Source organism: Hyla sarda, chromosome 5, assembly GCF_029499605.1.
Source record: "Hyla sarda isolate aHylSar1 chromosome 5, aHylSar1.hap1, whole genome shotgun sequence".
Classification (NCBI taxonomy): domain Eukaryota; kingdom Metazoa; phylum Chordata; class Amphibia; order Anura; family Hylidae; genus Hyla; species Hyla sarda.
In genome coordinates, this window is record NC_079193.1 from 122,452,339 (window position 1) to 122,468,148 (window position 15,810).

General features: G+C 45.9%; 1 protein-coding gene across 8 annotated transcripts in view; it reads left to right on the forward strand.

The window, feature by feature from the left end:
* Positions 1-15,254, forward strand: part of TRIP13 (thyroid hormone receptor interactor 13) — a 339,103-nt gene extending 323,849 nt beyond the window's left edge. For all 8 annotated transcript variants that reach the window (XM_056520206.1, XM_056520208.1, XM_056520207.1 and 5 more), the window contains one exon: positions 14,911-15,254. In XM_056520206.1, coding sequence (XP_056376181.1) covers positions 14,911-15,006 — 96 coding nt within the window. In that variant the 3' untranslated portion in view covers positions 15,007-15,254. The remainder of the gene's footprint in view (positions 1-14,910) is intronic.
* The last annotated feature ends 556 nt before the right edge of the window (positions 15,255-15,810 follow it).

Below are 15,810 nucleotides of genomic sequence, written 5' to 3' on the forward strand. Positions count from 1 at the left end.
CTAATATTAACCCCTTAAGGACTCAGGGTTTTTCAGTTTTTGCACTTTCGTTTTTTCCTCCTTACCTTTTAAAAATCATAACCCTTTAAATTTCCCACCTAAAAATCCATATTATGGCTTATTTTTTGCGTCGCCAATTCTACTTTGCAGTGACATTAGTCATTTTACCCAAAAATGCACGGCGAAACGGAAAAAAAAATCATTGTGCGACAAAATGAAAGAAAAAACGCAGTTTTGTCAATTTTGGGGGCTTCTGTTTCTACGCAGTGCATATTTCGGTAAAAATTACACCTTATCATTATTCTGTAGGTCCATACGGTTAAAATGATACCCTACTTATATAGGTTGGATATTGTCGTACTTCTGGAAAAAATCATAACTACATGCAGGAAAATTTATACGTTTAAAAATGTCATCTTCTGACCCCTATAACTTTTTTATTTTTCCACGTACAGGGCGGTGTGAGGACTAATTTTTTGCGCCGTGATCTGAAGTTTTTATCTGTATGATTTTTGTTTTGATCGGACTTTTTGATCACTTTTTAATCATTTTGTAATGGTATAAAAAGTGACTTTGGAATTTTTTTGCGCGTATGCCGTTGACCGTGCGGTTTAATTAATGACATATTTTTATAGTTCGGACATTTACGCACGCGGCGATACCACATATGTTTATTTTTTTTACACTGTTTTATTTTTTTATGGGAAAAGGGGGGTGATTCAAACTTTTATTAGGGAAGGGGTTAAATGACCTTTATTAACACTTTTTTTTTACTTTTTTTTTTTGCCATAGGGACCTATAACACTGCACACGCTGATCTTTTACACAGATCACAGGCGTGTTAATACACGCCTGTGATCAGTGTTATCGACGCTTGACTGCTCCTGCCTGGATCTCAGGCACGGAGCAGTCATTCGCCGATCGGACACCGAGGAGGCAGGTAAGGGCCCTCCCGGTGTCCTGCAAGCTGTTCGGGTCCCGAACAGCCCGACTGAGCAGCCGGGTCACTTTCACTTTAGAAGCGGCGGTCAGCGATCGGCGATTTGTGATATTAGCCGCGGGTCCCAGCTGTTGATGAGCGCCGGGACCGACGCGATATGATGCGGGATCGCGGTGCGATCCCGCTTCATATCGCGAGAGCCGGCGCAGGACGTAAATATACGTCCTGCGTCGTTAAGGGGTTAAAGCCCTTCAAATCCACTTCAAAACAGAACTGGTCCCTGAAAAATTTTGATTTTGAAAATTTTGTGAAAAATTGGAAAATTGCTGCTGAACTTTGAAGCCCTCTGATGTCTTCCAAACGTAAAAACATGTCAACGTTATGATGCAATCATAAAGTAGACATGTTGTATATGTGAATCAATATATAATTTATTTGGAATATTAATTTTCCTTATAACCCTTTCAGGACCAAGCCCATTTTGGCCAAAAGGACCGGAGCGTTTTTTGCACATCTGACCACTGTCACTTTAAATATTAATAACTCTGGGATGCTTTCATTCTGATTCCGAGATTGTTTTTACGTGACATATTCTACTTTAACATAGTGGTAAATTTTTGTGGTAACTTGCATCCTTTCTTGGTGAAAAATCCGTAAATTTGATGAAAAATTAGAAAATTTTGCTTTTTTCTAACTTTGAAGCTTTCTGCTTGTAAGGAAAATGCATATTACGAAAAACATTTTTTTTTTTGGTTCACATATACAATATGTCTACTTTATGCTTGCATCATAAAATTGACAAGTTTTTACTTTTGGAAGACACCAGAGGGCTTCAAAGTTCAGCAGCAATTTTCCAATTTTTCACAAAATTTTCAAACTCAATATTTTTCAGGGACCAGTTCAGATTTGAAGTGGATTTGAAGGGTCTTCATATTAGAAATACCCCATAAATGACCCCATTATAAAAACTACACCCCCCCAAAGTATTCAAAATGACATTCAGTCAGCGTTTTAACCCTTTAGGTGTTTCACAGGAATAGCAGCAAAGTGAAGGAGAAAATTCAAAATCTTCATTTTTTACACTCACATGTTCTTGTAGACCCAACTTTTGAATTTTTACAAGGGGTAAAAGGAGACAATTTTTACTTGTATTTGTAGCCCAATTTTTCTCGAGTAAGCACATACCTCATATGTCTATGTAAAGTGTTCGGCGGGCACAGTAGAGGGCTCAGAAGGGAAGGAGCGACAAGGGGATTTTGGAGAGTACGTTTTTCTGAAATGGTTTTTGGGGGGCATGTTGCATTTAGGAAGCCCTTATGGTGCCAGAACAGCAAAAAAAAAAACACATGGCATACCATTTTGGAAACTAGAGCCCTCGGGGAATGTAACATGGGATAAAGTGAGCCTTTATACCCCACAGGTGTTTCACGACTTTTGCAAATGTAAAAAAATAATAATAATTTTTACCTAAAATGCTTGTTTTCCCAAAAATTTAACATTTTTAAAAAGGGTAATAGCAGAAAATACCCCTAAAAATTTGAAGCCCAATTTCTCCTGATTCAGAAAACATGCCATATAGGGGTGAAAAGTGCTCTGCTGGTGCACTACAGGTCTCAAAGAAGGAGTCACATTTGGCTTTTTGAAAGCAAATTTTGCTGTGGGGGCATGACGCATTTAGGAAGCCCCTATGGTGCCAGGACAGCAAAAAAAAAACACATAGCATACCATTTTGGAAACTAGACCCCTTGGAGAACGTAACAAGGGGTTAAGTGAACCTTTATACCCCACAGGTGTTTCACGACTTTTGCATATGTAAAAAAAAAATTTTTTTTTTACCTAAAATGCTTGTTTTCCCAAAAATGTAACATTTTTAAAAAGGGTAAAAGCAGAAAATACCCCCCAAAATTTGTAACACAATTGCTCCCGAGTACGACGATACCCCATATGTGACCCTAAACTGACCCTTGAAATACAACAGGGCTCCAAAGTGAGAGCGCCATGCGCATTTGAGGCCTAAATTAGGGACTTGCATAGGGGTGGACATAGGGGAATTCTACGCCAGTGATTCCCAAACAGGGTGCCTCCAGCTGTTGCAAAACTCCCAGCATGCCTGGACAGTCAACGGCTGTTCGACAATACTGGGAGTTGTTGTTTTGCAACAGCTGGAGGCTCCGTTTTGGAAACAGTGGCGTACCAGACGCTTTCATTTTTATTGGGGAGGGGAGGGGGGCTGTGTAGGGGTATGTGTATATGTAGAGTTTTTTATTTTATTTTTTGTTAGTGTAGTGTAATGTTTTTAGGGTACAGTCGCACGGGCGGGGGTTCACAGTAGTTTCTCGCTGGCAGTTTGAGCTGCGGCAGAAAATTTGCCGCAGCTCAAACTTGCAGCCAGATACTTACTGTAAACCTCCGCCCATTTGAGTGTACCCTGTACGTTCACATTGGGGGGGGGACATCCAGCTGTTGCAAAACTACAACTCCCAGCATGCGCTGACAGACTGTACATGCTGAGAGTTTTAGTTTTGCAACAGCTGTAGGCACACTGGTTATGTATCACTGAGTTTGTTATGCTGGGAGTTGTAGTTATGCAACCAGCAGATGCACCACTACAACTCCCAGCATGCACTTTAGCTGTTTGTGCAAGCTGGGAGTTGTAGTTATACAACAGCTGAAAGTACACTTTTCCATAGAAAAAATGTGCCTCCAGCTGTTGCAAAACCATAAGTCCCAGCATGCCCATAAGGGAATGCTGGGAGTTGTGGTGGTCTGCCTCCTGCTGTTGCATAACTACAGCTCCCAGCATGCCCTTTTTGCATGCTGGGAGCTGTTGCTAAGCAACAGCAGGAGGCTGTCACTCACCTCCTACTGCTGCCGGCACACAGGTCAGTCCCGCCGCCGCTCCTGGGGCCCCGATCCCAACATTGACGCCGGGGATCGGGGTCCCCAGCTCCCGGGGTCTTCTTTCCGCACCCGCTCACGTCCTCCGGAAGAGGGGCAGAGCGGGTTGCGGGAGTGACACCCGCAGCAGGCGCCCTGATTAGTCGGCCGGTAATCCGGCCGACAAATCAGGGCGATCGTGAGGTTGCACCAATGCCACCTCACCCCTGCAGGCTATGGCTGTTCGGGGCCATCAGAGACGGCCCAGATCAGCCAGTAATTCCGGGTCACTGGAGACCCGATTGACCCGGAATCGCAGCAGATCGCTGGATTGAATTGTCCAGCGATCTGCGCCATCGCCGACATGGGGGGGCATAATGACCCCCCTGGGCGATATGTAGGGATGCCTGCTGAACGATTTCAGCAGGCATCCGGCTCCGGTCCCCAACCGGCTAGCGGTGGGGACCGGAATTCCCACGGGCGTATGGATACGCCCTCGGTCCTTAAGGACTCGGAATGCAGGGCGTATGCATACGCCCTATGTCCTGAAGAGGATAAACGGAGAGCTTCAAAGTAAAAAAAAATGCCAAATTTTCAATTTTTTCATAAAATTTTGGAATTTTTCACCAAGAAACGATGCAAGTATTGACAAAATTTTACCACTAACAAAAAGTAGAATATGTCACGAAAAAACAATCTCGGAATCAGAATGAAAGGTAAAAGCTTTCCAGAGTTATTAATGCTTAAAGTGACAGTGGTCAGATGTGCAAAAAATGGCCGGGTCCTACAGTGAAAATTGGCTGGGTCCTTAAGGGGTTAAAGGGGTATTCCAGGCCAAAACTTTATTTTTATATATCAACTGGCTCCGGAAAGTTAAACAGATTTGTAAATTACTTCTATTAAAAAATCTTAATCCTTCCAATAGTTATTAGCTTCTGAAGTTGAGTTGTTGTTTTCTGCCTAACTGCTCTCTGATGACTCGCGTCCCAGGAGCTGTGCAGTTTCTATGGGGATATTCTCCCATCATGCACGTCTCCCGGGACGTGACATCATCATTGAGCAGTTAGACAGAAAACTTCAGAAGCTAATAACTATTGGAAGGATTAAAATTTTTTATTGGAGTAATTTACAAATCTGTTTAACTTTCCGGAGCCAGTTGATATATATATATATATATATATATATATATATATATATATATATATATATATAAAAGGTTTTGCCTGGAATACCCCTTTAAGGACTCAGGCGCAAGGGCGTACCTGTACGCCCTGCGTCCCTGACGGGTTAATATACATTGTATTTTAATAGTCCAGACATTTATGCACGTGGCGGTACCACATGTTTGTTTATTTTTGTTTACATTATTTTATTTACAAAATGGGAAAAGGGGGGTGATTCCAACTTTTATTGGGGAAAGGGTTAATTCACTTTCAAAAATTATGTTTTACTTACACTTTTTCCTTTTTTCATCCCCATAGGGGGCTATAACATACCATCTTGCTATTGCATACACTGTTTAATGCCCAGCATTGATTAGTGTTATAGGCGGTCGGCTGCTCTGGCCTGCTGAGGCTTCTTGGAGAATCAGAGCACTGATCTGACAGCGAGGATACAGGTCAGGGCCTTCCCGCCATCCACTCAGCTGATCGGGACTCTACTATTTTGCTGCGGATGGCCCAAACAGCTCCCTGAGTTAACCAGCAACATTAAATCTCACATTTAGACGCAGTGATCAACTTTGATCGTGGCATCTAAAGGGTTAATAGCGATTAACCATGGAGCAACAAGTTTTTTTAAACTGTGAAACTAAACATAAATTTTCCAAATGTGGTATTATTGGAATAGTACTCCTCCTCAGAATTACCAATAGAATTGCACAATTCTGTGGGACAATAATATTTGCCCTACATTTAATATTTGTCTGGCTTCATAATACATTATATGATAAAATAAAGTGTACATGTACGAGAAGTGTACAACTTCTCCCGCAAAAAATAAGCCCTAATACAACTTTGTGAGTCAAAAAATAATAAAGTTAGGAGTCTTAGGAGGAGATAGAAAGTGTAAGCCAGAACTCAAAATTTGAGGGGTCATGAAAGGAATAAGAGCCATAATTTTTTTTTTTTTTATCTAACCCACAAGAGGGCTTGTTTTTTGTGCAGCCAATTTCTAATGACGCATTTCATTTTGCCGTAAAATGTATTGAAAAAAACAAATTATTATTCGGGGGGGATTGAAAAGAAAACTGCAATTTTTTGATTTTTGTGTTTTTTACGCAGTGCATTTGATGGTAAAAGTGATATGTCCTCTTTATTCTGTGGGCCAATATGATTGAAGGGGCTGTCCAGTGAAAGACAACTTATCCCCTGTCCACAAGAGCCAACAAGTGTCTGACCCCGCCCCCCACGATCTTTTGAACAGGACCTCAGCTCAGAGAGAAGCGTGTGTCCGTCCGTAGCACGCATTCCGTTCAGAAAGCTGAGGTCCCATTCCTTTCTATAGGAAAGCTGAAGAGACCTGAGCGCTGTACTCAGAAATTAATGGAGCATGTGCCGTCTGCAGCACATGCTCCTCTCAAAGGAGATTGTGGTGGTCCAATCCCTTTGGATAGGGGATAAGTTATCACTTATGGACAACCCCTTTTAAAAGTTGCTGTATTTATATTTTTTTATTATTGTACTACTTAAAAAAGGTCACTTATTTTTAGCTCTTTAACAAAATTAATATGCTTAAAATTACCCTATTCTGACCACTTGGGGGGTGATTTAGAGCTCTTTTTTTGCTTACAAAAGTCGCACAAAAAGTCTCGTGTGCGCCTAAGCTTTATTTATTTATTTTTTGCGACTTTTGACTGTTAACAAAAAGCTACAAAAGAGCTCACTAAAGTGATTTTCAGTTTTTATTTAGCAGTGATCAGGGATTTATCAAGTGCGAAAGTCACACAAAAACTCGCCACCACCTCCAAAACACCACAAATGTAAGCCAGCCCGGACCTGGTTTACAAAACTTGCTTTCCCTCTCTCACAAGGATGGGGACACTGTTTTACATCTCCCCACTTGTCTCCCACATAGCCACGCTGCACATCTACCATCTGTCCGCTGCCTGTCGCAAGACTGCAACACCCAGCATGTCTTCACTGTAAGGGCATGCTAGCATTTGTAGTTTTGACGCAGGTAGCTGGCGGGTGGGAGACGATCAGCGTGGGCGGGTGGGAGATGAGCAGGAAGATGTAAAACATGAAATCAGTGCTGAGGGATTGCAGGGACGGCTCCTACACATCCCCCAGCCCAGCTGCGGAAGACCTGGGCAGTTGCAGACTAATGTCAGCCCAGGCTCCTTTTAAAAAATCATGGTGCCGCTGATCTATCCCCTACAATAAGTTCATATTTTCTACCAGCTCCCGTGATTGGTTGGTAACAATGCCGGCTGCGGTGCCGTACCAGTTGCTGTGATCTTCTTTTCTCCACTGGGAAGCCAAGCCGGCCAGGAAGCGGAGCGCATACTCGCGCTGGTCTTCATAATAGGTGCATAAATACCTGTGTAGAACTTTATACCTTTGTTCATGCACTTCCATAAGCCTGTATATGTAAAGATAGAGAACAAGTACTTAAAGGAGTTCTGTAGTGAAAAATAACTTATACCCTATCCAAAGGATAGGAGATAAGGTATAGATCGCAGGGGGTCCGAGAACTAGGACCCCCTGCAATCTCCTGAAGAGGGCCCTGGCAGTCGCCGGCTGACACGCCCCCTCCATGTATCCCATAGAGATGGAGGGGGGGGGGGGTGTCGATCGCGGCTTCCTGTGGGGGTCGGAACGGCCGCATCCGGCAGACTGCTGGGGCCCCGTTCAGGAGATCGCAGGGGGGCCCAGCGCTGCAACGCCCCGCGATCTATAACTTTATCACCTATCCTTTGGATAGGGGATGAGTTATTTTTCGCTGCACTACTCCTTTAATAGAAGTGTCTCTTTGAGAGAGATAATTGATACATGTGTAGTACTATTTTTCTCTTGCTTTGCAGCAGTTTGGAGTAGCTGTATTAGCCCAGTGATGCAGATGCAGAGTGTTTTCTGCATCAGAGCTCATAAATGTTTTTGACTTGATAAATGGAGGACTCCCAAAAGCTTGTCTCTACAAAATACTGTTAATCCAATAGAAAAAATATTACGACATTATGCAACATTCTTTGATTTTGCATCTCTTTCTTTACATATACATGTGTAAAGAAGTGCATTTAGGAAGTATATGGAGGACCAATTGGTGGGGACAGTTGAGAAGAAAATTCAGGGAAATGAGACCCCATAGTAATCTAAATTAGTGAGATTTCTCTATCGGCTCCATTGGGGGACACAGACCGTGGGTATATGCTGCTGTCTCTAGGAGGCTGACACTAAGGCAACAAGATTGTCGGCTCCTCCCAGCAGGGTATACCAGCCCACAGGCACCTGCGGTAATCAGTTATTGCTTAGTGTCTTAAGGAGGAGGACATGGTCTGGTTTTCTCCAGACCAGGTCTCATATTTTTAATTTTATTAGGTTTAGGGAATGTGTTAGTTCTTTATTCCTTTTTCTTTCTGTTCTCAGGTGGGGACTCAGGAACGCAATGTTCACTGTTTTCCCATTGCGAGAGGTGGCAGGCATCTTGGATGTACTGTTAACCCCCTCTCGCCAACGGTCAGCGCTTGGGGTTGTACCTCATGGGTCTGGGTCCACCGACCTCCATGTTCGCCTCGCTATGAGCTTGGCTTGCCGCAGGTAAAAATGCTGACTGAAGACTTCATAGGAAGACTTCATAGGAAGACTTCATAGGAAAACTTCATGAGTTAAGTTCTTCTGACTGAGGTGAGTATTTTTTCCCCCTTTTTTTCCCTCACAGGAGCGGACTTTCAACCTCTGGATACCCCTAGTTTCTGGCCCACTCTGCTATATGTGGGCTGTTGGGGCTGGCCAGGAGGGATTCCCTCCTTGCCTTTACGGGGGAATTTTTTATTATATCTGGGGCTGAGCAGTGTGTCTGGTGTTTCACTGGACTTGTGTGTATGGTGTTTGACTGTAACGCGACTGCTGAAGACAGCCGCGGCTCTTCTTCATTGCGGGCACTAGACGCCTGTTCTTACTTTCACTTTGGCAGCGCGGCTGCCGACAGTAAGCCTCGCCCGCACCCTCCCCTTCCTCGCATATGCCCTCGGGGCTGGGAGCGGGCGCCATTAAGGTCGGGGCTTTACTTCATCTCGGCAGCGTGGCTGCCGGCAGTAAGGCCCGCCCACTCCCTTCCCCCGCAGGCGCATATGCTTCGCTTATGCGCTCGGGGCCGTGAGCGGGCGTCTTTTCAGGACCGGGCTGTACTTATTTTCATTTCGGTAGCGCGGCTGCCGACAGTAGGTCCCGCCTGCTCCCTTTTCCCGCGGCGCATATACTTTCGCATATGCGCTCGGGGCTGGGAGCGGGCGCCATTTAAGATCCGGGCTGTATTTTACTTCGGCGGCCCGGTGCGCGTTGACTCCGCCCACCCAGAGCCGCCGAAGCCTGCATAAGGGCGCGAACTAAGCCCCAATCAGCGCTGTGCACACGTATAGAGGTTTTTTGCTGCAGGGCCAATCACAGTGCCCTTGGATTTAGCACAGCCCCCTCTGGCTATTGGTTCAGAGGTTGTCTCATCTCAGCCACAGTTCTCATGGATCACAGCTGCCTTAGGGACCAAGGTTGTAACTTGACAAATGTCCGGTTCTGCTGAACCACTTTTTCGGCCTACACCACTGCTCCCCCCTATTTCTACCCCGATTACTCTTCCAGATCTGGTGGGTTCAATTAAAAAAAAAAGCCCCTCCAGCCTAGGTTCCCTCCCTCTCCCAGTCTATATACGACTTGGCTCAGGTCTCCCGTTATGTGGTGTCTGCCTTGGAGAGGCCCTCCCTACACCGGCCCTCCGGAGGATCCCGTTTTTTCCCCTATAGTGACGTTCTCGCAGCGTCATAGGGGTGTTTCATCTCACTCATCCCCTGAATCTTTGGGCAGGTACGGGTATCGCCCCGTTGCTCCCACTGGTAGCAAGGGCCACCTCACACGTTCTTTTTTTCCTGGAGAACTTGGGGATGAAGTTTCCGATCAGCCTCTAACTCAGAGGACCGCACGGATATGTCGTTCATGGTGCACTCATTGATTTCGGCCATAAGAGACACCTTCCATCTAGAGGACCCAAGAACTTCGAACGTGGCTCCAACAGTTCCCTTTCATCGTACCCGACCCCTTTCAGGGCTGCTTCACCTCGTTCCCATTCTCCTAGAGAACTTGTGGATGAGGTTTCTGATTCGGCCTACGACTCTGAGGACCGCACGGATATGCTTGATGTGGTGTACTCATTGGTTTTGGCCATAAGAGACACATCCCATCTAAAGGACCCAGGAACTTCGGACGTGGCTCCAGAAGTCTCCTTTTTTTGTGCCTGTCCAGCACCTAAGACTTTCAGTTCTCACGCTGAATTTGACGACCTGCTGGAATCCACCGGGTGGCACCCTGACAAGCGTGGTATCCCTTCAAAGACCTCATTGCTCTGTGGTCCTCCTCTCCAACTGTGGATCCACAGGTCTCCCGCCTTCTAAGGAGACTACCCTGCCGTTGGCTGGTGCGGCTGCCTTCAAGGATCCAGCGGACAAGACAGTGGAGACTTTGGCTCAATTTGCTTTTGGGACAGCAAGTTCCTCATTAGCTCTCCAATTCTCCATAGCTGGAGATTTTCTGTGTTCTGCTTCCATGCGCGGCCGCTGTGCTGCTTTTGCCACAGGTTACCTGGTAGCCCTTCGTCAATCCATGTGCGTAAAGCCTGGTAAGCGGTCACCGCCTTCAAGAAGTGAGGCAGTGGGCGGAAAGCGCTCCTTATTTCCTCTAAACAAGGGTCCAGCCAGGCGCCTTTACGAGAAGAGGGCTCCTTCTTTCCTGACCAGTCTCTCCCGGAGGTCTGCTAACCAATACGGCCATTTTGCGGCCCCATCAGGCACCCGTAGGCCTACCTCGGCCTGAAGGGTTGCCCTCACCCGCCGACTTTTCTCGGTTGGTGTGTCGCCTCATACCCGTCCGGGATGCCTGGACCACGCATGTTCAGGATTCCTGGGTCAGGGATGTGGTAGTCAACGGATGCAGGGTCGAATATGCCTCCCTTCCATGGGATTGTTTTTTCCTTCCCGATCCCCCGTCCCCCTCTCTAGCGAAGGCAGTTCGGGGCATGCTCCAGTTACCTTTCATCCAGGGGGTTATTGTCCTTGTTCCTTCAAGGGAATGTTTTTCAAGGTTTTTATTCCAACCTCTTTGTGGTCCCCAAGTAAGGCGTTTCTGTTTGCCCAATCTTGGTTCTCAATCATCTCACCCAGCATCTTCTGCTTTCCCATTCTGAATGAAGTCTCTTCGTTCGGTGCTGGCGTCCATGGGTCAAGGGGAGTTTTTTCTTCCTTTGTGTAAATCAAGGACGCCTGCCTCCACATCCCAATATTTCCCTGTCGTCAGCGGTACCTCCGCCTTGTAGTTCCGGACGGTCTTTTCTATTGTGGCTCTTCACTTCGGTCTGGCCACTTCCCCGCGGGCCTTACCAAGGTCCTGGCGCCTGTGATATCCCTTTTATGGACTTTTAAGAGTTGTTTCAGGGATTCTTTACTTGGACGACCACCTGATCAGAGCTCCAACCAGGGCCCAGAATCTGGAGAGTCTTAGTCGACCTCCGGACTTTGTCTCTCTTCGGTTGGATGGTCAATCAGGACAAGTCCAACCTCTCTCCTGGGGCTCCAGTTTGACACGGCCTTTGCACGCTTTCGACTCCGCCGGTCAATCGGCTGACTCTCTTTTCGGGAGTCCTATGACTTCGGCACCCTGCTCCAGTTTCCATTCGCTTTTGCATGGATGTCCTGGGTCGGTTGATGGCAGCCGTGGAGGCCATGCCATTCCCCCAGTTTCATGACCGACCTCTTCAACTGGTGATTCTCTTCCGGTGGGACAGGTCTCCATGGTCTCTCGACCGTGAGATTGTTCTATTTCGACAGTCTTGTCGGTCCCTTCTATGGTGGTTTCGTTTTCCCCTGCTTCTTCAGCGGCGCCCCTTCCTACCCCTTCCTGCCAGTCTGTCGGGCTGGGAGGTGTTTTCAAGGACCGTCCGATCTAGGGCCTTGGTCCCTCGAGAAGCCCTTCTTCCCATCAACCTGCTGGGACTAAGGCATTTCTATCTTTGCTTGCTTCTTTGAGAAATTCTCTTTTGGGCGGAACTCAGGTTTCCGGCCATCCCAGCGATTTTCCTTCCGGGCATACTCAACTGGGAAGTGGTCTTTCTCAGCCTGTCCTCAGCCGACCAAGGCAAGTGGTCCCTACATTTGGAGGATTCTGCAGTGACCTGCAACCTCTGGGGCGCTCCAGACTTGGACCTCTGCGCGTCTCGCCACAGCCGAAGCGTTCCTCTCTCTTGGTCGGGCTTTGCCCTACCTTATCTGTTCCTTGGTTGGGCTTTGCCCTACCTTATATGTTTCCTCCCCTTCCTCTCATTCCCAGGGTCCTGAGGAAACTCACAGCAGAGGGCGTTCCCGCCATTCTCGTGGTCCAGACTGGCCCCGGCGGGCGTGGTACATCGTCTCAGTCAGGCCCCGGAACGACTTACCGCTGCCCTTCCCTCTCTTCCAGACCCCCTATCTCAGGTCCCCTGTGCCACCCCAATTTACCGTCTCTGCTTTTGACAGCGTGGCGGTTGAGACCGCGGTTCTGAGGACCCGCGGCTTCTCTTCCCAAGTGGTTCGCACCATGCTAGGGCTCTCAAGCCTTCCTCTGCAAAGATTTACCACCATTACTGGCGGTCTTATTTTCGTTGGTGTGAGCCTCAGCCTTTTTTTCTCAGGTCGTGGTTTTCCTTTCCCAACCATTTTCCCTTTTGCAGTCGGGCTGCCCCAAGGGTTGGCTCTCTGCTCCCTTAAGGGTCAAAGTTCGGCCCTTTCCATTCTTTTTCAACGCCCTCTGGCGTTCAATTTTCATGTCCAGACCTGTTTCAGGGAGTGGTGCACGCTGCCCCTCCTTATCGGTCCCCTTCTTCCCCTTGGGACTTATACTTGGTCTTAGGCGCTCCTTTTGAACCTCTCTGGGACATTCCCCTTCGCCTCCTTCCCTGGAAGGTGGCGTTCCTTATTGCTCTTCAACGGTTAGGAGGGGGTCAGAGCTGGCAGCTCTCTCCTACCGTTCTCCTTTCCTGGTTGTTTACCAGGAAAAGTTGTTTTCTGTCCAGGTCCGTCCTTCTTCTTGAGATGGTTTCGCCTTTTTCATCTCAATGAGGACATCGTCCTGCCGTCCTTTTTGTCCGTTCCCTTCTCGTACCAGGGAGCATTTGCCCCACAAGCTTGTTGTGGTGAGGACTGTTCGGACTTATCTCCCAGTCACCTTTTCCTTTCGGCAGTGTGACTCTGTTATTCCGGAAGGTCGTCGTTCAGGACAACCTGCTTCTACGGCCACCATTTTTTGGTGGATCCGGTCTGCTATTTCGGAAGCTTGCCACTGCAAGGGGAAGATCCCACCCTTCAGGGATTTGGCTCATTACACCCGTTTTTCGGGGCATCCTGGTCTCTCCGCTACGTGGCTTCGGCCTCGCAGTTCTGTAAAGCGTCCACGTGGTCGTCTTTGCACACTTTCACAAGGTCCTACCAGATTCATACCTTAGCATCAGCTGATGCTCCTTTGGGCCGTAAGGAGTTGCAGGCGGCGGTGGTCCAGCTGTCCACCTGACTGATTTCCTTACCCACCCAAGGCACGGCTTTGGTACGTCCCACGGTCTGTGTCCCCCAATGGAGCCGATAGAGAAAAGGAGATTTTTATGCTTACCATAAAATCTCTTTCTCGAAGGATCCATTTGGGGGGACAGCTCCCACCCTTTTTCTGGTGTTCCTATTTCAATTATCTGTCCAAGGGTGTGTTCAGTTACCTTTTCTTCTGGTTGCTCGGACAGTTTGTGGTTTTCTCTTGACCTGTCGGTCTTCTCCTATTGCTCTGGGACTAAAACTGATTACACCAGGTGCCTGTGGGCGGTATACCCTGCTGGGAGGAGCCGGCTTTCTTGTTGCCATTGTGTAGGCCTCCTAGAGACAGCAGCATGAATTTGATGTTGTGAAGGTTTACTTTTTATATAGAACAGAACTCTGGTGACTAGGGAGTTGCCAAAGGCTGGATTGCAACACACAACTGAAAAATATAGATGCTTCCTGGTCACATGGCCATACTGATTCCTGCCCACAGAAAATAAAGAGACCAGAGCTGCTGAATGGAGAAAATAAGCTAGAAAAAACTTTTTACCTCTTTTCCACAGGGTAGGGAATATGTGTCTGATAACGTGGGATCCCCCCCCCCTGTGATCTCCTGACTAGTGCCCCAGCTCTCTGAGAGGAGCGAGTGCTACAGACAACACTCGGTACATTCAGTTTTATGGGTGCGCCCAAGATACCAGAGTACAGCACATTGGATACTCCCTTTGAGAATGAATGTAGCGCATCTGTAACACATGCTCCTCTCAGAGAGCCTGGGTGCCGGGCAGGAGATCGCTGGGGTGGATACAGGGTTGCAGCAGTCAGATCCCCCGCAATCTGATACATATCCTGTGGATAGAGGATATGTTGGTTTTTGCTGTACTATTCCTTTAAGTGTGAAAATGACTCTGTATACTGTTATATTATTCTTTTGGGTTTTATTCATTGATAGTGTTAAAATAGTGGTATAATCCCAGAGCTTTATTTTTAGTATAAAAATCATAACATTTAAAACAGCCAACAACATTGGACTAGACAAATGTTTACAATGCAACACATATTATGTATAACTAAGGTTTTTGGGGGTGATATAGAGGGATACTAACAGTTTTAAGTCCTTAATGTTTTTATGTAAAAAGTTCTTCCACAAAATCCAAGCTATCCCTCCGTGTGAGGTTTGAGATCTTCCAGACCTAGACATTCATCAGTCCTCTTATCCCATTGTATGGAATCCATGCTTTTCAGGGGAAGGAAGGGTTAGTTTAGCAAAGGCAAGAAAAATAAATTCCATTAATGTGATAGTATTTGTATTATTTGCTAACTTTTATCTTTGAAGTCTCCTACAGTTACAGTAGAAAAATTCCTTGAAGCTCTTTTACTGGCAGTGGAAAAGCAGTTTGAAGAAAGAAAAACCCTTATGGAAAGTACCTGAAAACTATTCTAATAACCCAGAAGAAGACACTATAAAATCTTACAACAATGACATTTGAAAACTACTTTTTAATATATTTTTGGTTACGAATTTGTGTATAAAGTGTTTATTTCACTGTCTTTGTATTATTATGTTTTATGGTAGAAGTGGCAAAAAATATTACAGGTTAGAGTCAAAGCATATTGAAGAAGATTTATAAAAACTAGTATAAAATAAAGCTATTGCACATAACTACTAGCTTTTTTTTTAAGAAAAGATATAAAAAGATAAATATTATATATACAGTGGGGATCAAAAGTTTGGGCACCCCAGGTAAAAATTTGTATTAATGTGCATAAAGAGGCCAAGGAAAGATGGAAAAATCTCCAAAAGGTAGACATGTGCAATTCGGTTCGGCACGAATGTCTAATTTACCGAATATTACCGTTTTCGGGCATTCGGACCGATCCGAATGCACGAAAACATATTTTGAACATTCCCGAATAGCCACGATAATACGAATAGCAAAATAACGAATGCATTCGTTATTTCCCGAATGCATGCGGTAAATAACGAATGCATTCATTATCCGTAAACGAACGTAAAGAATTGATTCTAATAACAAAGATAATAAAAAGCATACAGATACAGTTAGATTTTTCGGATACATTCGGTATTCGGGTACATTCGGTAAATCTTCTTATTCTTTTTTGGACTTTAGCGATCTTAAGAAATTATGGAGATACCTTTTTTATTAAAATTTCGTAGGGTACCATAAAAAAATAATAATAAAGAAGATACAATTTTTTCCATCACAACTGTATC